The sequence below is a fragment of the Culex quinquefasciatus genome, chromosome 1 (assembly GCF_015732765.1).
Source record: "Culex quinquefasciatus strain JHB chromosome 1, VPISU_Cqui_1.0_pri_paternal, whole genome shotgun sequence".
NCBI classification, from domain to species: domain Eukaryota; kingdom Metazoa; phylum Arthropoda; class Insecta; order Diptera; family Culicidae; genus Culex; species Culex quinquefasciatus.
This window is the reverse complement of record NC_051861.1, coordinates 17,140,173-17,163,109: the sequence shown is the minus strand read 5'-3', so window position 1 is coordinate 17,163,109 and position 22,937 is coordinate 17,140,173. Positions and strand designations below refer to the sequence as shown.

At 39.2% G+C, this 22,937-nt stretch overlaps 3 protein-coding genes across 6 annotated transcripts in view; 1 reads left to right on the top strand and 2 right to left on the bottom strand.

The window, feature by feature from the left end:
* Positions 1 to 3,647: 3,647 nt before the first annotated feature.
* On the bottom strand, positions 3,648 to 5,566 carry LOC6042417 (ATPase H(+)-transporting accessory protein 2). Its single transcript, XM_001851485.2, has 4 exons — positions 5,436 to 5,566; positions 5,007 to 5,230; positions 4,408 to 4,926; positions 3,648 to 4,341 (listed from the first exon to the last, which is right to left on the bottom strand). Exons 1-4 carry the CDS (start codon positions 5,476 to 5,478, stop codon positions 4,162 to 4,164), a joined length of 966 nt encoding a protein of 321 aa, XP_001851537.1. The 5' UTR covers positions 5,479 to 5,566; the 3' UTR covers positions 3,648 to 4,161.
* A 2,945-nt stretch (positions 5,567 to 8,511) lies between these two features.
* LOC6042413 (protein RUFY3) overlaps positions 8,512 to 22,937 on the top strand; it is a 30,481-nt gene continuing 16,055 nt past the window's right edge. The window contains exons 1-2 of one of the 4 annotated variants that reach the window (XM_038248686.1): positions 17,434 to 18,168; positions 21,450 to 21,933. In XM_038248686.1, coding sequence (XP_038104614.1) covers positions 21,456 to 21,933 — 478 coding nt within the window. In that variant the 5' untranslated portion in view covers positions 17,434 to 18,168; positions 21,450 to 21,455. Of the gene's footprint in view, positions 9,194 to 17,433; positions 18,169 to 21,449; positions 22,021 to 22,937 lie in introns of those variants that run through there. The other 3 variants (XM_038248629.1, XM_038248729.1, XM_038248776.1) reach the window with 3 other exon arrangements.
* LOC6042416 (endoplasmic reticulum metallopeptidase 1) lies at positions 9,370 to 12,424 on the bottom strand. Its single transcript, XM_001851484.2, has 5 exons — positions 11,817 to 12,424; positions 10,288 to 11,754; positions 10,014 to 10,231; positions 9,662 to 9,950; positions 9,370 to 9,600 (listed from the first exon to the last, which is right to left on the bottom strand). Exons 1-5 carry the CDS (start codon positions 12,324 to 12,326, stop codon positions 9,433 to 9,435), a joined length of 2,652 nt encoding a protein of 883 aa, XP_001851536.2. The 5' UTR covers positions 12,327 to 12,424; the 3' UTR covers positions 9,370 to 9,432.

Sequence of the window (22,937 nt, the reverse complement as noted above, 5' to 3'; positions counted from 1 at the left end):
AAGTAACGTTTTTTGCATTAAAATGAAAAAAAGTGATCAGAAATGGTTTTTAATCGTATTTTTAACGTTGTACATAAAGATTGACATAAGGCTTTAGTACCCAATTCATCACTTTTTAGCTTAACTTCGACCAACGGTCCTATCCAGGTTTTTAAGCGAAGATGGCGTTCGAATGTTGAACGTCCGAAATGTCAAAATCGCGCAGTAGCACCAACGTTAGAAAAAAAAATGCTTCTGTCATGCCATGGCACACTTTTTTGTAATGTTGGTACCACTGCGTAATTTTGACAATTCGGGCGTTCACCATTCGAACGCCATTTTTGCTTAAAAAGCTGGATATGCAATGTAAAACGATGTGTAAATGTGTAAAAATCCCATAGTAATTTCCATGTAAATTTCAACTCGCTGGGGAAAGGCCAATTCTCAACCAAATGGGCTGAAATTTGGCATGAGAGTCCCTATGGGTATCCTCTACAAGGGGAACCTCGGTGTGCCGTGATCTGATCTGATTGTTTTGGTTGAAACACCCTATACATAGAAAACCCCATAACTACCAAGTGGGAAATAATTAAAAAAAAAAAAAACGAAACACTAGAGACTAGACTATCTTCATCAAACCTAATCTAATCTAAAACAAACGCAGCCAGTCCGATGAAAGCATGCTGGAAAGTCTTGTGATTAGATTACGCCCAAGCACTTTTCTTGTCATTTTTCATAATTGCAGTATTTACATCCGAGAGCACCTGTATTACCTATATTAAAGCGACCAGCCCTATTGCGTTCTGTTTACCACAGAGAGGATTCTGGAACACATTTCACAGAATCTACAGAGAAGAACTATGCGTGAACATACCGTACCAAACGCTAGACTATCTTCAAATTTGCAAATACTTATTAACCTTTTAGAGTTCTGAATCCTTTCTAACTGAAACTAATTGATGCCTATGTACCTTTTTGTACTAAGATTGATGGTTTTCCCATCTAGTTAGCACAGTTAGCACAAGAGAGCACAGAGGCATCGTAATATTGGATAAAAATAGTGAAAAAACAGTCTCTATTAGCCACAGTTAACGGTACTGCGTGTAAGGAATGGTTTGGAAAGGAAATCTTGCAGAAAAAAATATACACCGACCAATAAAAGTTACACCCAGGTAGTCGTAGTACTGGAGTTTTGCCTTTCTCCCCTCAATGAGGAAAAGCTAAAAAATCACTCAAAAAACGAACATCAAGGTGAAGCCGTTGATCATTTTCAAAGAAATTTGAAAAAAATTGAAGAAATTTTGTATTGAATTCAATTTAACGAATTTCTGCACCAACATGAATCAGCATGTGCCGGTTGTTGCCTTCTTGATGACACTGAAGGAAACTTGCAACAGAGACCACAAAAGATCCGGGGGTCGTAAAAGTGGATTGCTTTGCTTTTTTGGATACATAATCGTTACCAAAAAGTATCAACACATGTGGGGTACTATTCTGAACAACTTGTTAAGCCCTTAAGGAATTTTTTCAAAACTAATATTTTTGAACGAATGAACGACAATGAAGGAAGTCTTCACGTTAATTTGACCTCCAAGACCCACCTTCACGTACAGTATGTAAAAAAAGTATTTACACCCCTCGGGCACTATGCACATTTTGTGATGAAACATGTAAACAATTTAATGTTGACATAAACCTAGTACTACGTTTTGTTCAGAAACTCATGCCGAACATTTTGCTGCAAAAAGCTCATGAAAAGATGTTTTCTATAAAAAGTTATTTAACAAATACTAATACAAAAATAAATAAGGTGCAAAAAAAGTTTGTACACCTTTCGAAAAATTAACATAAATAAAGTTATTTGTTGACAAATCACCATAAATCCAGTCTCCCAACTCCAAATAGGCATCCTTGACTGATTAAAAATATAATTTGGATTGAATATAAAGTTTACTAATTACTTAGTATAAAAGTTTACATAACTCTTGAAATTCTATATAAAACTTATCTAAACTTAATTTTGCAAACTTTAAATTTAACTAAATGTCAATATATTACCATAGAATTGATAAATAAACATTCTGGAGTGGGTATAACACCGTTCTGGGGTTCTTTGTATCGCTAGAATAGATTTTCGTTGAATTTCGTACCAACCCGGAATTACGTCGTCGGAAAATCCGCCGGCATCCGAACCGGTCCACAATTCACAAGTTAACCTATGTGGCATCGGAAAGGGCATAAAATTTCCGATCTTTTGATACCCATACATCTAGGTTTTCTATAAAACCCACGTTTTTAAATACCTGGGCAAAGTTTGATCCACGAGAACAAAAATTACGAAATTCCATACATTTTTGGCAGATTGCTCAAACGAAACCATAACAACGTTTTTGCCTAGGTGTTTAAAAACGTGGGTTTTATAGAAAACCTAGATGTCTGGGTATCAAAAGATCGGAAATTTTATGTCCTTTTAGATGCCACATAGGTTGACTTGTTAATTGTGGACCGGTTCGATGCCGGCGGATTTTCCGACGACGTAATTCCGGGTTGGTACGAAATTCCAACGAAAATCTATTCTAGCGATACAAAGACCCCAGAACGGTGTTATACCCACTCCAGAATGTTTATTTATCAATTCTATGGTAATATATTGACATTTAGTTAAATTTAAAGTTTGCAAAATTAAGTTTAGATAAGTTTTATATAGAATTTCAAGAGTTATGTAAACTTTTATACTAAGTAATTAGTAAACTTTATATTCAATCCAAATTATATTTTTAATCAGTCAAGGATGCCTATTTGGAGTTGGGAGACTGGATTTATGGTGATTTGTCAACAAATAACTTTATTTATGTTAATTTTTCGAAAGGTGTACTTTTTTGCACCTTATTTATTTTTGTATTAGTATTTGTTATATAACTTTTATAGAAAACATCTTTTCATGAGCTTTGCAGCAAAATGTTCAGCATGAGTTTCTGAACAGAACTTAGTACTAGGTTTATGTCAACATTAAATTGTTTACATGTTTCATCACAAAATGTGCATAGTGCCCGAGGGGTGTAAATACTTTTTTTACATACTGTATACATATCGACTCAGAATCAAATTTTGAGCAAATTTCTGTGTTTGTGGTGGGATGTTGATCAAAAAAATGTCACTCTGTTATTATCTCGGCACTGGCTAAACCGGTTTGGTCCGTTTTGGCCTCATTCGATCCGTATTGGGGTCCCATTAGCCTCTATTTAAAACCAGCAAGTTTAGTTAAGCACTTAAAAAGTTATGCTAAAAAACCATTTGGATAAAAGACCGGGAGCTTGTAAAAAGGGTGGCATACTATACATTTTTCGAAAGGGTAATTGAGATCTGACAAGCCTATCAAAAGTTATAAGCACTTTAGATATCAATTTTGTACGGATCTACCATGCGACCCATCGTTGGATGCACGTTTGGATGCGTAACCAAAAGACCTTAAAGCTCAGAATATTGAAGATCTGACAACCATATCAAAAGTATATTAATATGAGGAAGGCACAAACTACCTTAAGGTGGATTAAATATTGTTTTTGATTTGCTCATCTTACTGAAATTTCAAAGGTTTTAATTTTTTTGCTTTTTGGGTGTTTTGGACAAATACACCTTTTGGACCTTGTCAAAAATAAAACTCTAACTTAACGTTTTGTGACGCGGGAGTGGAATGTTTCCCTTTTATATTTATACTTTATTTTTACTTTAATCGCTTCCGAATAAAAACTCAAAATTGTAACAACAACGAAAAACCATTTGTTTACGAATACGGTAATGTTTCCTACTCTTTGTATGGATTTGCTTTGTGAGTTAAGTGATATCTTGTGTGTGATAATCCTTTCAATAATTTATCGTGCTATACAGGACTGTTTTTGGTACAGCAGTTAAACTGTTTTGTTACGAACGCAACACAACGATGGCAACAGCAGCGAATTACCTTGCCGCCGGAACGAAAGAAGAGAAGTCTGCCAAAGAACAACTACTACACAACTTGGATGTTTACTGTTTAATCCTGTACCACTGTTTGCTTACTAATTTGGATCTTGTTTTGTAATACTCTTTCGTAATTCGCGTTCACATTCTACAGCAAGCAGATGAAGATGTTGGGGAAAGCTGTCTGTGTGTGTGTTGTGCTGTTGTAGGTCCTTCTGACCCACCTTAGTTGTCCTTCTTCATCCGGGTGGACGTCATTCGGTAGATGATCGAGTCCCGGCCGGGGTCCATGGTGGCGATGGCGATCGAGATGGCCAACAGCGAGAACACCAGCACAACGCTGAACCACAGAATGATGTTGAAGATGACCGGGTAGTTCGAGTCGTACTTCTTGGCGATGTTGAACTGGGGAAAAGGAAAGCAATTGGTTGGATTATGATAAAGTTTTGTTTTTCCCTAGAGGAAACTTACATCTTGAGTTTCTCCCTGCTTGGGTTTCTCGGCCTGTCGCTTGGAGCGCACCAGCGGAGCCTCGGTAGAGGTGACCAAACCGACGACGACGGCACCATCAAACGCCTTCTCGGCAGCTGTTTGCAGTTCCAGCAGGGCGGTGGTCAGCAGCTTCTTGGCTTCGGCAACGGCCGGCGATGAGGGCTCGTGGGCAGCCAGCAGAGCCTCGAGGGAAACTCGCACAATGTGAACGGCCGGTATGTTCTCATCGGTGGACGTCACAAGCAGATCGCTCAGTCCGTTGATGAAGGCAAGCTGGCGCAAAAAGTCCGCGTCCGCCTTGTTCGACTTGGCCTTCAGATACTGGGGCTGGACCTCGTCATCATCCGGCTGGACGTTGCCCAGCGGGGTGCTGAAACTGTCCGACGATTCCTTCAGGTCAATCTCGAAGCTGATTCCGTTATGGTCGGCCGTCTTGTGCATCAGCTCGCTTACGGACTCCGATCCGGATCCACCGTACAGTTCGTACGAGTGAGCATTCTGAAGAGAGCGAAAAAAAAGCAAACATTACGCGTTAATTTCTTTGGTCACGAGACCTCCCACCTTCCCGTCATTCTCACCTCCAGCTTGAGCGAATCGATTCCCTCGGCCACCACAACGACCACACCGTTGGCCAGGTTGAACGGATCCCGTACGGTCAGTCCGTCCCACTCGGTCGGCTTGGCCACGGAGTATCCAAGCGAGGCACCGAAAACATCCGGAAGCGAATCAACGTCTAGCCGGGCATGCCCACGGAACTCGAGGGCCTTGGGCGAAAATAGAACCGACAGCTGGTCACAGTGCACTGGAAGAAGATGAAAAAAAACCCAAAATTATCCCAAGTGTCCTTGGAAAGTGGTTCGCGGAGAAGAAAAGATAAGAGACCAAAAACATGACTAATCCGGGTACCCCCAGGAAGGTGGCCAAACCGAACCGTTTTGGTCTCAAATCAACCGCGCCACATTTGATACTCCAAAAACAAAATGTTTAACCCGAAATAGGCCACTTACCTGCGACAAACAGCGAAAATAGGAGGAAAATCGTCCGTGCCATTTTTGCTGCCCAAACTTTTGCACCCAGTGATCATATGACGTTTTCACTTTCCAACGCGTTTCGGTTATCGATTTTGCATGTTTCACAATGTTCCTTCAGGGATGCCAGACTTTTATACATTTTACTGCAAATTTTTAGATCTTTGAACATTATTGCAGATTTATTTTCTATGCATTTTATAAATATACAGACTTTTTAGAAAGAACGCAATAGAGCTTTATGCATTTCGCGTACGCACCTAGCGCACCATCTGATTTAGCTGGGCGGACAAAATTTAACCTCAATCTTTTTCGTGTACGTACACGCAATACATGCGCACGTAGAAACCTCTATGCTGATGGTCGTCGATCTATCACACCCTTACCAAAAATCATGATTTTCTAAGTTCAATATCCCACTTTTCGTACGATTTTTTGAGTTCAGGTGCTACAACCATAAAAATGGTTATATGGGTCCACGGGTCCCGGCAATGAATAATCATGGATACCAAAAACTGGATTTTTTAAGTTAAAATTAAACTTCAAGTGGCTTTATCTTGAAAACGGTGCACTTTATCGAAAAGACTTTGAAGTACTTTTCGATTGCAAATTTAATTTGACATGAAAAACTGAAGTCAAAAAAATGTTTTTAAATATTCCGTTCCAAACGTAACAACATCGGGGTTGTGTTTGAAACTTAATCTAATTAGAATCCAAATAGAATCCGTTTTAGAATCCAAAGGAAACTGACTTGGAAAGATTGAACCAAATAAAAAAATACAATAAATAAGAATGATCAAAATCGGCCGATTTTGTATAGAATTTGGTTTTAAAATTTAGCTTAAATTTGCGATACTCTCATTCACAACGATAAGGCTGGTACAAATATTTTTTAAAGTTTTTGTCACCCCCCCTTCAAAATTGGCCCGAAAAATCAGGAGGCAAAAAAAATATTTTTACAATAAACTTCAAAATTTCAATGAAAATTCAAGTGCAACCAACTGAAATCAAATTAAAATACATTCTCCTGCGTTTAAAATCATTTTTAACATGTTTGGGTTTATTAAAAAATCTTAAGATTTTTTGAAAATTTTCGATGCAAAATCTTTTTTTTCGATACAATTTTTGTTTTTGTCAGATCTTAGATTTTTTGAAAACTAATGATTGCAAAACAACTGAACTAGTGTAAAATGCATTTTAAAACACTTTTTTTCATTTAAATGTGAAGACTATGGCTTGTTATTTAAATTTTTATATTTTTTAATTTTTTTGCCCCCCCCCCTTGACCTCGGCCAGGGCCGAGGGACAAAAACTTTTTTAAATATTTGCATCGGCCTAAAGCTTATTTTTCTGACTACAATAACCGAGACAATAACCCTTTGTACGACCTCAAAGAATTAAAAATAGATTTTTAAACCAATTTTAAAGTCCTAAGGGAGCGTTCTTTTATTACGTAACGCGAAAAATCGGACTTTTAGACCCCCTCCCCCCCCCCTCGTAACAAAATTTCCATACAAATTTTAAAAATTTTGTATGGAGCGTAACACGGCCTCCGACCCCCCTTTCCCCCCTACTGCGTTACGTAATAAAAGAACGCTCTCTAAAATTAAGCTTAAATTTAATATATTGACCCTTTGTGCGACCGCAAAGGATTTTAAATTATTTTTTGATTATTTTTTTAATAACTTAGCGATCCTTCTAGACAGAAAAGGTTCTACTTGACAGCTCGTTCCAAGGGGACCATAGTTGATCCATCGAAAAAAGGTTGTCTTGTAATTTATTTTGTTTGCATTAAAATCTAGATTAAATTTTTAAAAGGTCCTATCTGCATAGGAAACCCATGACGGATAGGTTGTTTTGAAAATTAAATTTAGAAATGAAAAAAGTAATCACAATTGTTGGTTGAATATAAAAATTTACATAAGGCTTAAGGACCCTATTGCTCGCTATTGCTCAAGCACAAGGCTTGTGTCGTTTTAGCCAGATGTGAGATTTTATTGATGTGAAATTAATTTCTGGATCTAGTATAATTGTGAAAGATGCCAAAATGCTCGAGCATAATTATTATGCTTAGAATTAGCTTAGAATAGTTAAGTAAAGTAAAACTTAGAAAATGTACACAACTTACGGCCGTCATCCACAATCAACTTAGAAAATTTGCTGGGCTGATATACGTTGCTATGCAGTTGTTTGTTTACCTTTAATATGGAAACGTCAACTTACCGTAGATTTTGAAATTTTTCAAACAATACGTCAAGTTTCTAATTTTATTCCTTTTCATTGTAGAAGATCAGATTCATTTCCATTGATTCAAACTCCTAAGCTAAGTGAAATTTTCTAAGTTAAGTGATTGTAGATAGGCCATTACAACTGAATCACACGAAAATACACCAAACAAATGGAACTGTACAACAAATGCGACCGCAAAGGATTTTAAATTATTTTTTGATTATTTTTTTAATAACTTAGCGATCCTTCTTGACAGAAAAGGTTCTACTTGACAGCTCGTTCCAAGGGGACCATAGTTGATCCATCGAAAAAAGTTTGTCTTGTTAATTTATTTTGTTTGCATTAAAATCTAGATTAAATTTTTAAAAGGTCCTATCTGCATAGGAAACCCATGACGGATAGGTTATTTTGAAAATTAAATCTAGAAAATTTCATCAAAATATCACAAAATTGTAAATAAAAATTTACATAGGGCTTAAGGACCCTATTGCTCGCTATTGCTCAAGTTCAAGACTTGTGTCGTTTGAGCTAGACGTGAAATGTTATTGACGTGAAATTAATTTCTGGATCTAGTATAATTGTGAATGATGCCAAAATGCTCGAGCATAATAATTATTGACCAAAATCCATTGACAAAGTTGTCTAAATTGAGAATACCTAATAAATTTTGAGGTTACAACTGAATCACACGAAAATACACCGAACAAATGGAACTGCACTGTACTTGCATCGCTGCAGCGCGCTGACTTGACAAGTCTTGTCTGTGCAAAGCGTCGACGCGTCAGGCGCACCCAAAACAAAAATCAAGATACCAAATCTGACAGGTGTTTATTATGCTTTTGTGCTGTGCTGATGCGCGATCGAGAGAGATTTAAAAATATTTTCAATTCGAGGGAAATCGTCGGTGTTTGTGTTTGCCCAAAGTTAATTAATTTGCTAAATCAGTGCTAAATCGGGCGTTGACAGTGTCGCCGAGAATGTGCCCCGTCGGCATGAAGTGAGAATTGAGGTTGAAATTCGACGCAAAAGTGGTTTCAAAGGTTTAAGATTGTTGAAAATAGTGAGGTTTAAAGAGGGTCCCTGAGTCAGGAATCAGATGTGATAGCTACAAGTTTTTGCCACTATCAGTTAGAAAAGGAAAATAATTTAAAGTACAAATAGAATCGTGAGGCATTCAATTTTGTGGGTGTTTGGTGTTTGTTGCCCCTTCTTATCAATCAGTGGCTGATTTGTGAATTGAATGTGAATCACAAGTGGGAGTGCAATCACAGAAGGAAGAGAGGCTAACAAAACCGTAAATTCAAACATCGAAACGATGAGCGGCGATAAACTGTTCCTGCGGAGTCAAAGCGAAGAGGACTCCTCCTCGATGATCGGAACACCGATCAGTAAAAGTCCCTCGCTGGCTTCGATTCGGGAAACCTTTAACCGGGCGGAAAGTTTCAGCTCTCTGTCGGCTTACCTTCCGGCGGCTCCGGGAACCGATGGGGAACGCAAGAGGCGGGCCGGTAAGTACGTAGGATTAAGGAATTTGAAGGCCCTTCCGTTATGGACGAGGATCATCGAAGGAACGGGGTAGGAAGAATGATAACGAAAAGACAGCAAGAGATTGATTCTTATGGAACTTTATGAAAGATTGATTGTTACATCATAAAAAATATAGAACAAACAATATTTATTGGTTTTGAAACATTGTATATTCAGAATATTTGACAGAAATGTAAAAAACACAATCAAGTTAAAAAAATCACAACTCAAACATATTCACGACTGCCACCGAAGGAACTACGTGAGCCCATGGCGGAAACGTGGCCAAAAACTGGTTAAACTCCTCGGTATGCATCTCGGGGACATCCCAAAACTTGGTGACGACCCCCAGCTCTACGATGGTTCCTTCATGCTTTTCGTTTTGTACCTGAAATCGAAATATATTTGAGTTAAACTAACTACACCATCAAAATCTACTCAAAACCAACCTCAAAATCCATCGTAATGTTCCACGGCCCACTCGGGACGCCATGTGAAATGTAAACAAAGTGGCCCTCCTGCCCGTTGAACCGCACTGGCGGTGCCACCACGTCCTGCAGGCTCCAACCGATGAGCCGAACGCCGGCTTTCGTGCCCAGAAAGATTGCCGACTGAATGCTACCTTCTGCCTTGAAGTTGATCCGCTGGACGCCCTGCCGAATGTTCTCCCGCCCCTCGTAAGCCAGCGTGAACATGTTGCTCATCGCGGGAGCGGCCTCCGTCGGTTGCCAGAAGTGACTGCGGGAGAATTTCTTTCTTTAAAATGTTTTTTTTTTTTTCAAGATAATCAGAAGACCTTACTCAAAGTGAACCTGTCGCCACATGGCGTCCAGTGGGAGGGCACAGAACAGTTCCGTTTGGCATGACTCCATCTGCTGGATTGGGACGAATCCGGAACCCTCCTTGGCGATGAACTGTCTCAGCATTCGGTCGGCGTTGCGGTCCTGAACTTCGAACAGGAAGCCCTGATCCATGTGCTTCAGCAGACCAAGCTCATCGTGGAACACTCGGAGAGTGTGCTGAAAGGGTTCGAATGATAAAGTTCTTTTGTTTCGCATGAAAAGGTCTATCTAACCGTCACGAGATGCCTCTGGCTGGTCGGTTCTCCTGCGGACGCGTCCCTGTACGGGAATCCAACAGAAGTGAAGCACGCTAGAATGAGTGCCGTCAGTCCAACAGCGCTAAAACAGGCCGTTAATCGAAGCGGTTTTCGGATAAGGATTATCAAGGGGAACAGATAGCTGCAGCAGAGAGCGACTCCAAGGGCGGCTACGATCCCGATGATAAAGTCGGGGTTTATTACACTTCCGGCACGTCCTGTTATGGGAACGAACAGGTTCACGAAGACGATATAGTAGAATGACGTCCAAATGACGACGATGAACTGGGCGATGAGGTGTATTGCGATCCATGCGCGGATAGTCCGTTGAAGTCGGAAGATCCAGTTTAGTATGGTTCCTGCTAGCGTGCACAGCTGCAGGACCATAAAGATGTATCCGCTTCGAAGTCCAACCAGCGTCAATCCGAGACTGCAGATGCTCCAGAAAGCACTGACTCCGATCAGTCTAGCCTGGGTTACCGTTCCAGTGGTGAGGTAAGATTTAGGATTCTTGAAGTAAGCATTAACAAACATCTGGACCAGACAGTGACAGACGATGGCTGGAGCGCAATACATTCCCAGAACCAGCCAGCTGTTACTGTACCAGCTCATTACATTGTCCATGGCCAGCATCTGGTGCGAGATTGCCGCACTCGTTGCCAAACTCAGCAGTAATCCTCCCCCCATGGCGCTGAATCCGTAGCAAATCTCTGCCCAAATAGCACCATTCGAGCGCTGATTACCAACAGCTTGTGATAAGCCACGATACGGTATCAACACCGCAAGAAACGCTACCACTGCATTGATAAGCTGCCCCACTCGGGCCGGATAATTTACGAAAAACAACCCAAGAAAGTCAAAAAACACCGTACTTGACCCTTGACCTTCATCAGTGCTAGTCGACAAGTGTTCGGAATTGGCCATTCCTCGAGTCAACGCAAGAACATTGTCCCCGGTGCGCTGAATAACTCCAACCGACAAATATTCCATTGAATCATACCTAGTATGATAGCGGAATCCGTTCAAAAAGTGCGCCAAATCCATCCCTGGGATGTTACCGTAGTCACGGAAGATTCGAAAGTCCGTATCCGATGGAATCAACCCTGTTTTAAACAGTTCTTCCGCCATAACCTGCGCAAACGGATGTCGTACAGTCCGCGCATACACATCAACCATCCACGGAGCGTTTGGTCCACTTTGAAATAACACCTCTTTTCCACCGGATCCAGCCGATTCCAGATTCAAAAATGCCTTGACCTGCTTCCCCCACGGATGTTGCGTTATGAAACCATGCGAAGCCTGCAGAAGCGTTTCCTCTGCCCCATTGAACAAAAAGATGACCGAGTTCCGGTTCCGCCCAGGTAGCCTCGACATCACCCTCAGTATCTCCAACATCACCGTGCAACTCGCCACGTCATCCGAACTTCCAGGACTCCCAGGAACCTGTAAGCCAAATTGACAGACGCTCAACATAGGTTTATCATACCGACCTCAGGGTTACAAACCGTATCAAAGTGACAGTTCAGCAGCACCGCATCCTCACTCTCCCCCACCAACTTGACCACCACATTCTGCACGTTCCGATACACCGTGGTCATCGAGGTTCCATAAAAAGTAAAGTTGAACGCTCCCGTCACCACCTGATTCTCCATCAGCACCTCCTGGTCGGGATGCTTCCCCTCCTGAATTGCAGCAATCTCCCGCTTGAATATCCCAACCGCCAACTCATCGTTTGCCCTAGACCCGGTCGTCCGCGGGCCCAGTTCCGTAAAACTTCGCAAATCCTTCCACGCTCGTTCGCCGATAAAGACCGCCTCCGGACTTTGCTCCAAATCGGCCACACTCAGTGCGTCCGGCAGGTTTCGCAGGAAGTGGTTCGTAATGGAACCTCCCGCGATCACCAGCAAGACCGCGATCAGCCCGTAAGCGGGACCAACGCGATGTAAATTACTTGCCGCGTCCGAATCTACGACTCGGTACTGTGCGGTTTTGGAAGCTTTTTTCGGTTTGGCCATTCTTGCGAGAAGGAACGAGCATAACTGAGCGGGAATAGCTGCTTGGTGCTTGGACGTTTCGATTTTCTTCGAGGTCTTATCATTTGGGCGATAACGAGGTGTTCCTCGGGACTACTGGGTTGGATGGACTATCGTGGCAGTGGCTCAGCTGGAGGTGTAAGTAAGCAGGTGTCCAGCGTTCGAACATGGTGGTACAAGCGGTGATTTACGACCAGTATGACGTGGGCTAGGGAGACTGTTTGGGGAGTTGGAGTTTGTTTTTTTTTTTGCATTCAATCTTATTTGTTAAGACTTATTTTTATAGAGACAAGTTTTTTTAGAATTACGAATGAAAATATACTATAAATCTTAAACAAACATGATATTTGAGTGGTCATCCATAAACACGTGAACACAACATAGTTCGGACTGGATTATCCAAAGTATTCACTCAGAATGATCGAACCTTCGGATAATCTAATCACAATGAAATTAATTAATTTGTTATTTTGGATTGCTGAGCTCAAGTATGTAAGTATCAAAAAGCTCTAAAGAAATCGCATCTAGAATTTGAAGTTTGTCATAAGGTAACGTGTTAAGTTTTTCGCGATTTCTAGAACAAAGTCCTGGATGTTGTAGACTCTTTTGAAAGAGCTTTTTCGATTTGCTAGTTCAAAAAGTATAAAATTAAAGTTGTTTCAAATATCTCAATAACTGTAATCGATTGCATAACCACTCCATTGGTAAGCTGAAAGTTAAACTTAAAAAAATTGAAATATTCATCGCCCTCAATTTACAAATGTGATTTTGATATTTAGAATATTAAAAATAACGTCATGATTCCGATTCCTGGACGCTTCGAAACCCGGGCAGCTCATTTTGTTTTATCAATTATTTGGATATAAGTTCGCATTATGAATGTCAAAACTGTGTTTATTGATGAAAACTATCATCAACTTTCATTTAAAGTTTGTGTAAACGCTGTAGTTAATACCAAAACAATTAAATAATATAAAATTCTAAGTTTACCAAAAATGCGAAACATTTCACTGAAATATTTCATAGACGTCCGAAGCACCGGGAAGGCAAAGCAGAAATTAATGGTTATGATGTCCTTAAATTCTAGCAATTTTTTTTATACAAAATCCGATTTAATCCCACCAGGGGTGCGATAGAGCCTTTCTTACTAAAGAATATAACTTCTTTCAATTCATAACATCGACTTGATATAAAAAATCTTATGATGAAAGCAAGGTATTATTAATGATGTGTTTTTCAAAAGAAATCGAAAACGCAATTTTCACCAAAGAATATTTTTAATCGTACAAATTCTTAATCAAACAAGCGTTTATGACAAACGCGAGCATAGCAAGCTTCCCATGCGCCAATGACGACGCACACTGCGGTTTTGGTTTTCTAGTTTTGGTACGAGCCCAAAAACCGAACAAAGCAGGCGCAAAGCAAAACTGAGTTAACCGCACAGTGGGAAGCTTGCCATTCAGCATTTACGAAAGTGAGAGAGTCAGAGATAGCTATGTTTACAACCGCACCACTACACACTCAATCGCAATAAGGCTTTCTAGGCCCAGTGAAAAAAACATAATTTAACTCAAAAATGATGAACTTCTCGTCACAGTGTCCTGATGCAAACAATGATCGAGCTCGAGCTGTCACAGCCCTGCGAAGTATGTTGGCTGACATATCGGGCGTTCAGTCAAAAAAACCAGCTAGAAGTCCCCTGACAAAAAATTATTGCTAGAAAGAGATAGGAAACCTGATGCAAACATAAACATACTTTGAATGTATTGGTAAATTTCTGACTAGAAAGCCTTATACCTTAGGTAGATAGCCATTGGCGTCGCGAGCATTGAAAACTTTGGACAGTTATGTAAAAACGGACAAAGCAAAAGAAACCGAAAAGCTACGATATCTTACATGTTGAAGGAACATCGGTAGACAAGCTACTACAAACGAGTATAAGTCGAGCCAAAACATATATGTGCCAGCATTCTCGCGCCAGTATTCGAAGCTCAACTTGACAACTTGGCGACGAAGCGTCGAAAATCAATGCAGTGTGATTTTTTGGCGATTTTTCCGGTTAATATTCATGCTGTATCGTCTTATTTACGAAGATGAAAATGACGTCCAGCCATAAAGTAAAACCTATACCTTTCTTTAGTAAGAAAGGCAAAAAGTAAATCGTTCTAAAAATTGTTCGGGATTGCCGATCGATGTCAAATTTGTTTCAGATGCTCACTCATGGTCTGTACTATGAATGTAGGAAGAAATTTCGGATAAAATTAGAAACGAAAAATGTTGGCGAAGGTCACCAGGTGGGCTTTTACCTTTTTTAGGGATTTTTTTCTTATGGTAGGTTAATCAAACGGCTCTAACTCCAGAACCATATTATGAATCTGGATGAAAATTTGGGAGGTTGTAGAGCTCGAAAAATGCAATTTTTGAGATAAATAAAAGATATGAAAATGACAAATTTTGACCATATTTTCATTTGAAAACTGTGTATTTTGTTGAAAAGTCTGGCCACATCCGAAAACAGATGGATATTTCGAAATTTGAGCGGCAACTCGTCCAGGTTCAGCACACTAGCTTTCATCTGCATTCAGAAGAACCAGACGAGTTCTGTCAAGATGAATCGATAGAGCGTCGAAAATCAATGCAGTGTGATTTTTTGGCGATTTTTCCGATTAATATTCATGCTGTATCGTCTTATTTACGAAGATGAAAATGACGTTCAGCCATAAAGTAAAACCTATACCTTTCTTTAGTAAGAAAGGCAAAAATCGAATGTTTTGATGTTTAAAGCTTTTTTAAGACCAAAAGAATGCCATTCACTAACATTTCAGTCCATTTTTTTGCGATTCATAAGCAAAATCGAGTGTTCGGATTTTGAATCAGCTTTTATCAGTGTCCGGGATTTGAAGCACAACAAGTCATTTTATTTTTAAAATTCTAATGATTTTTTTTAGAAAAGACATATTTTGCGCGTATTCTTTTAAAACTGACGTATTTTTTTACTACTTCCTGATGTTATTTCTACATTTCCAACTTGTTACATGATTTTTTGCCAACCATAACAAAAATGATATGCTAATAAGGGTTCGGATTTCGAATCATGACGTTATTCGATTTGTCATATGAAACACACAGAAAAAAGATGATTTTACCTGTTTTATGAGCAATTTTACCTATTAGGTATTGTAAAAATGTTAACCTGATAAAAATTCACAGCCTGATACACAACACTTGTCACCATTCCCTGGTGAATATTCCCATATTTTTTCTGTGTAGTATAGTATAGACTCCTCCATTCCGTTCACTACATAGAACTGAGTTAGAGACGATCCATAAACCACGCTGACATTTTTTTTGGAATCTCAACCCACGTGGTTAATGGATGATCCCTTACAAAAATAATATAGTTTTGAATGTCTAAATTTATGTTTATGAGCTCAATTGTGTTCCAACGTGATCTTTAAAATTATTTCGAGCTATTTAAGGGGTTACATACATGTATAAAATCTAAGTTTTTCATATTTCCGAATATTTATTAAATCCTTTAAAAAGATGGATTCCAATCACTCCTAAAGTTTCATAAAGATATGTCATGTTTTAAGTGAGTAGAAGACGATTTAAGTTTAAAGTTCTGCCATGCGCAAGGCGGACTGTCAAACTTTGTGAGCGTTTTTTTTTTTCGGAACACCGAGTTGATTTACGGGTGCCAAGATATCTCGAGATTGGATGGACCAAATTGGCTGAAATTTGGGGTGAAAACTCTTAAGACATATCCCGTGTGCATGACGAAGCCCGATTTTGAAATTTTGCTTTTTGAAAAAATACAAAAATCAAAAACGAACGATTTTTAATATGAAAAACACACAAATATTTTTATATTTTTTTAAAATAAACTTTTTAAAAATCGGCTTTCGTCATGCACACGGGACCGGTATAATGAGTCTTCACAAAAATTTTGAGCCGATTTGGTCGAAGCAGTGTTGAGATATCGTGGCACCTGTTTTTTGAAACTGTTAACTTCAAATAGATACATCTCGGCAATGATGCAACCAAATGTCTTCAAACTTATGTTGATAATACTGCCCACCATTGAAAAAACGGCTAATATCCACTCTTGGCAAAAACGAGATGTTCCAACGCATCTTCTGGAACTTGAATTTTACTGAAATAGTGTTTAGACTTGGCTGCCGATGCGAAAAACCAAACGGCTAATATGCCACTCTTATGGGAAATTGCCTTGACGGAGATTTTGTGGCAAACACTAAAACACGTTTTTCTCGGAATACTTGATTTGGCATAATAGCCGAATTTACAATTATGGGCAGAATAGGTAAAATGTTTATGTTAATGTCCTGAAAACAAATTTTAAAAGAGTGTGTGCCAATACCAAACCTTGACATGTTTGCTGATTTACACGTATGTAACCCCTTAACTACATTTGAAGCTTTGGAATGCTCTCCGATCATTTTGGATATCAAATTCTAATTCAGCGACCAAAAATCAAACAAATTTAAGTGATATTCATATGAAAACTTTCAAAACTGTCATTGTAGAACTGTTGCAAAATTATTTTAAAGATACCAAAAAAGAAATACATTATTCGTAATTCGAATATTTTGATGATTCTATTGTGCATAATCAAATATCGGTTAGTCGAAACTACTATTAATTGAATCTGGATCAAGGCCTGGACTGTATTTAATTTCGATATGTTCACGTAAACAGTATTTTTGCTTTTTTGACTAAAACAGTATGGACAAAGCTTGATTCAAATAAAAAATAAAATACAAAAGTCGATTTGCTAAATTTACAGCACTACGCAGATACCATTTTTGGCAACTAAAATCTATTTTGGGTGTACTTGTTCCTTATTCATTCCTCTTAGTCAAAACAACGTCACCCTCCTCTCTACGACTGCGATGAAACATATCGCCAAAGGAGGCAAACCAAAACAAAACGTGCCCCCCTCCCCACAAGTTTAAATGCTGTCCCTCATATCTCTCTTGCTGTATTAGTGCCAACCAGCACCCACAGACCGGCATTCCTTTTGTTTGCAAATTTCCCAGTGTTTGTGTGCTGGTGGGCCCACTGGCCCGGCTGGTATTAGTGCGGAAAGCGTCGGAAAACTGGTTCCTTTTGTCAGGTTGAACAAGGAAAAATCGATAAATGATTGGGGCTGAAATTTTCGACGGATCGAGACGTCGTCTGTCTGTTTGCTTCAAAAGAGTGGAAAATAGTGATTAAAACGTATAGCACTGTGCTAGAGAAAACGTTACATTTACAGTTTTATGTGAACCATGCCAAATTGCGTATTTGTGTAGTTAAGTTACTGTATTTTTTGGAAGAAAAAGATAAATATGTTACACTAAGGACCATAAGGAATCATGTCTCTTGCTGTCTAAACACTCACAATAAGGCTTGCTGAATCGATTTTAACAGAGTAACAAATTAGTAAAGTAAAATATATCTTTAAAAAAAATAATGTCATTGTCAAATAAAATCGATAGTACGCTATAGTCGGGCACGATTAAAGTCTTCGAAGCTGTCACGTCGCGTGTATGAGTCATACCAATATAATACAAAAAAAAGTGAAATAAACTGAGCAGAAAGTGCATCTCTCGGCCACAGCAACAGACAGACGCAGTGTGACCGTGTGTTGGTTTGTGGTGTGCAAATTGTTGCTGAAATAACTCGATCAAAACAACCAACCAAGAAAAAAAACAGCGCCCTCTGGTTGATTCGTGTTCGTCCCAGCACCAAAGAGGGCAATCTCTTTTTCTTCTCCTGGTTGGATCAAAGCGAAGGCAAAATTTTCACCACGAATCGAAACGTAAGTATGAAGCTACAGCAACAACAGCAGATAAGTACCTATGCGATTTGTGCCTTTGGAAGGCTGACCATGTTCGACAGAATCAAGTCTAGCGAGAAGAAATGAGTTTGAGGAAATATGTTAATTGGTGGGATGTTATCATCATCTGCTGGACGGGTGATAGAATTGACGACACGACACGACAATAAATCCAAAGTTTCTTAAAAATATCGTAGTCAGTTTTTGCCGACTTTAACGATTTAATTTGAGGGTGTGTGTGTTTTTTTAATTTCACAAGCAGTCCGCATTCCGTAACACCATTTCTTTCTTAAATGGACGAAGTAATAAACAAAAAAAAATAAAACAAATTTATATTTCAAGCAAAACAATGCCAAAGGGCCGTTGTGGGTTTGTAAACAAAGAGTGTGTCCTGCTCACGCTAGAGGATGTTTACATCTGGCATGAAAGGGATACACTCTTTGTTTACAAACCCACAACGGCCCTTTGGCATTGTTTTGCTAGATTTAGCCACTTTTATAGTAGAGGTAATTGTTAAGAGGCCAAATTGTGATAATAATTTAGCACAAAATAACATAAAAATAGTAAAATTAACATTTTTATTGAATGTTTACAATCTGCTGTTGTATTTTATGCATGATTGTCCCAGATACAATGAGCAATGAATAAAATATGAAACATTCGTGAAAATTTCCGATGTTTTCGAAAACAATATTTTCAAAATGTTTAAATCAAGACTAACATTTCAAAAGGGCCAAACATTCAATATTATACCCTTTTGAAATGTTTTATTTACTTCGAAAAATGAAGTTGAAAAATTTTTGCGAACAATACTCCGATTTTTTAAATCAGTATTGATTCAAAAAATTATAACTCGGTCAGAGATTTTTTACCCGTTGTAGAAATTTCTGAAAAGTTGGCATTTGATGTCTCCTAAAACATATCAGAAAATGAAAAAAAAAAAAAATGTTTCTTGATGTTAGTCTTGATTTAAATTTTTTTAAACAATCACAAAAAAAATTTACCGTGGAGAGAAAAAATGAGATAAAATACCAAAGGAACAGTTTTGAAATTTGGTGAAAAAATGGCTTTTAACCTTTTTAAGGGTTTTTTCCCCCCTCACAGTTAATAAGTCAAACAGTTGTAATTTGTAAATCAAGAATTACATTACCAACATGGACGAAAATTTGGGAGGATGTAGGGCTCGAAAAATGAAAACCACTTGATTAGGTGAAAACATATGCCGTGTCCCCTAAAAAAATTGATAAATTCAAATTTGGTACGGAATTGGTTCAGGCTAAGCACATCCCCTTTCAAATGCGCACAGGAGAGCTGAAATCCATAATATGGGCTCTGAGAAACCCCCTACCACCAAATTGAGCACTTTTTTTACCACACACGGACGTCACGCGTGCTCTACGGTAAATTGATCCCTAAAATTCGGATATTGAAGATAGACCAATTCTGTCATTGTCAAACGATCGGGCGTCGAAATGATCGTCCATGATTTTTTGCAGATTTTTCAATAAATATTTCTCGAGAAATGATTGGATTACGAAGCTTAATTTTTTTATTGGTATGCCGTCTTATGCTTTTGACAGAGTATGATGTGCGAGCGATACGAATACGATAACAAATAAATGAGCACGTATTGTATTATTTTTTATTGTTTAGTTAATATAAGACTTATAAATTAGTCTAAAGCGATTTATAATGTTAAAATTCAAGACAATAACGTTTATTGAATAATGAGCAAATCCATTTAGTAATTTAATAGCCAATCAACCATTCATATTTTACTGAAATGGGGAAGTGGAACTCGAATTTGATAAAAATGGTTGAAAATAAAAAATCGTATTTTTATTTTATTTTCTTGTTTCTTATTCGATTATTCGAAGTCCCGTGCAAACTATCGGATGATCAGAACTTGGGGAAATCAATCATTCGATGTTTTTTTTGTGAATCTCAATGTTTCCACTACTTAATTCAATATTATTTTGTTTTGTTTGCAAACATTGTTCATCTACAGTCGTGAAAAGTCATTTTTTGACGTGTGACGTTACATCTGCAAATGTTGTAGTGAAATCGGTGTTCAGCGGAATAATACAGAATTGAATTGAATTGAGAATGTTTTTGAAACCGGCTCGAGTCAGGGGTATTAAAAAACACCCAAAAAGCAAAAACTAAAAATTTGTTTTTTTGGACCTTTTTTAAAAAAAACTCCAGAGATGATGATTTTTTGAATTTCTTTTACCGATCTTTCCTTCTGATTTTTTTTTCTCGTGATGAGCATGAAAAGATTTTCTTTTGATTAAGAATCTTCCCTCGCTAATGCCAACTTTGATCAATAATGTTATCTTTCTTTCGAAAGGTATTCAAACAAACTAACTTAATCCACCTATGTGGTTGGAGCTTTCCTCACTTAAGTGGCCATACCTCGAGACAGGGTTGCCAGATCTTCAATGTTTTAGGCTCGTTGGATAGGTCTTTTGATAACCTAACCAACGATGGGTTGGATGATGGACCCGGACATAGTTTACATACATTTAAGTGAGATCCGGATATATGTGAAAACACATTTTTATACATAACTTTTGAACTACTTATCGAAACTTCAAACTGTACAAAACTTGATCTATGGGACCCTAAACTTAGTCGAATGCAAATCGATTCAGCCAGTGCCGAGAAACATGCGCTAGTTTTTTCGTTACATGCATACATACACATACACACACACATACACACAGACATTTGTTCAGTTTTCGATTCTGAGTCGATATGTATACATGAAGGTGGGTCTACGACGTTTTTATACAAAGTTCATTTTTAGAGCAGGATTATATCCTTACCTCAGTGAGGAAGGCAAAAAGAGTCTAATATGGAAGATATGTTGAAGGTCAAGCAACCCTGTCTGAATTCATTAGTACGAAAGTATAATTTTCGTGTATATGTATTGATTTGAAAAGAAAACTCCACTCATTAATATTGAATGTCGTAACATGAGTATTAAAAACCTATAAGATGAATCATGCACTTGGCATTGCATGGCTTATGTTTTGTTGGGAATGAAATCCAAATCAAGGTAAAATTTGATATAATGCTACTTAAAGAAATTCTAGTTTTGGCATTATTCGCTTGGATAAGATGATTTTTACCGAATAAAAGACTAGTAAACTTGTGGGAAAAAATTAAACTTGATGTCACTGTCGAACATGGTCCCATTCCGCGATCCCTACCTTTCATATTTATAACACTAATCATTCCGTTTTTGATCGCGTTTCCAGCCCAAGATGCGCGCGCTGGGCATAGCGCAGCCCAACAATCATCACCAGACGGCGGGGGGCAGCGGCGGCGAGGGCGGCACTAGCAGCGGTCCCTCGTCGTTGTCCGGGGTGATGGCCCCTGGCGGTGGCCCAAAAATCATCGACGCTGGAACCATCACGCTGCCGAAGCCGATCCTCGGCGGAAACGGCGGCGGCACTTCCGGCGGAAGCCTCGGAGGTAATGGTGCTTCGTCGATGCCGCCGGGCTCGTCCTCGTCGGTGCCGAAAGTCGCGACGGCCGCACCACCCACTGGGCACGATTCCAGTGCCCAGGACACGATCTATCTGTGCAACTTTCGCGTGTCCGTCGACGGCGAGTGGCTCTGCCTGAAAGAGCTCAATGATCTCGACCTCAAGGAGGGCTCTTCCGGTCATGGCCTGGGATACAACGCGGGAAATGGCGGAGGCGGCGCCGGAGGTGGCAACAGTGGCAGCAGCGGTGATGGTGAAGGCTCGCTAAATACTTTCGGCTTGGTTGAGAACGCAAAGTGCGAAGAGAAGATTATCGAGCGCGATTGGGTTAACTACTACTGTAGGTGCTATTTATTGAACGAAGATATTATTGTGTTGTTGTTATTTTGTTACGATCCATATTGTTTCCATCACCTTCCCAAAACTCTTAAGTAGAATCTTCCCGTTTTCTCCTTGTTTCGTTTTTTATTCGTTCTATATTCTATTATTTGCGATGTCGAGATACTGAAATACAGCACAAACTTTAATCTGGCAGATCGGTTTGAACTATGGAACTAAGGAAAAGAGGTCAATTATGAATGCAATCATCCTAAACAATGCTTGCACGGCGCTTCCATTTTTTATTTATATATTTTTTTTATTTCTTGCAAAAAGAAACAACATTTACATTTTATACTTGAACGTAAAGATTGTTTCGATCGGCGATATTACCTTGCATTTGTGAATATTTCATTTTATTTTTTCGTGCCCACAATCTGCTTTTGCCTAAATCAAAAACACCAAATTGAATAATAACAAAAATATATTTCACGTAAAAATAAAAAATCGAACCAAACTAAAAAAAACACCTCAAAAATCGCTCGCCTTGTGCTTATTTGTGTATCAACGCGCAAATTGTCTCCCCTCTTTTCGTTCCTATTGTTTTCTCCTCCGCTCCTAAACTCCTAATCCTAAGTTAGTGCTTCACTTTCACATTCACGCCACGCATCACGCGCTTTCACGACACAGACACACTCGTGGTCACACTTCATCCCACTGTAGGTCGTCGGTTCGGTGGTGCTTGCGCTGGGACACGTTTCCGCCACGTGGGTTCCGGTAGGTCGCCGCAGGTTGAATCGACGCAGGGCCGGGCTGCTCCTGGTGGTGCTGGTCAACTTTGGCCATTTCGTTCGACAGCTGGTATCCCGGGCTGGAGTCCGGAGTTGCTTTTGCCCGGCAGGACACACAGACGCACCCCTGGCCGCAGCGGGTCTTCTT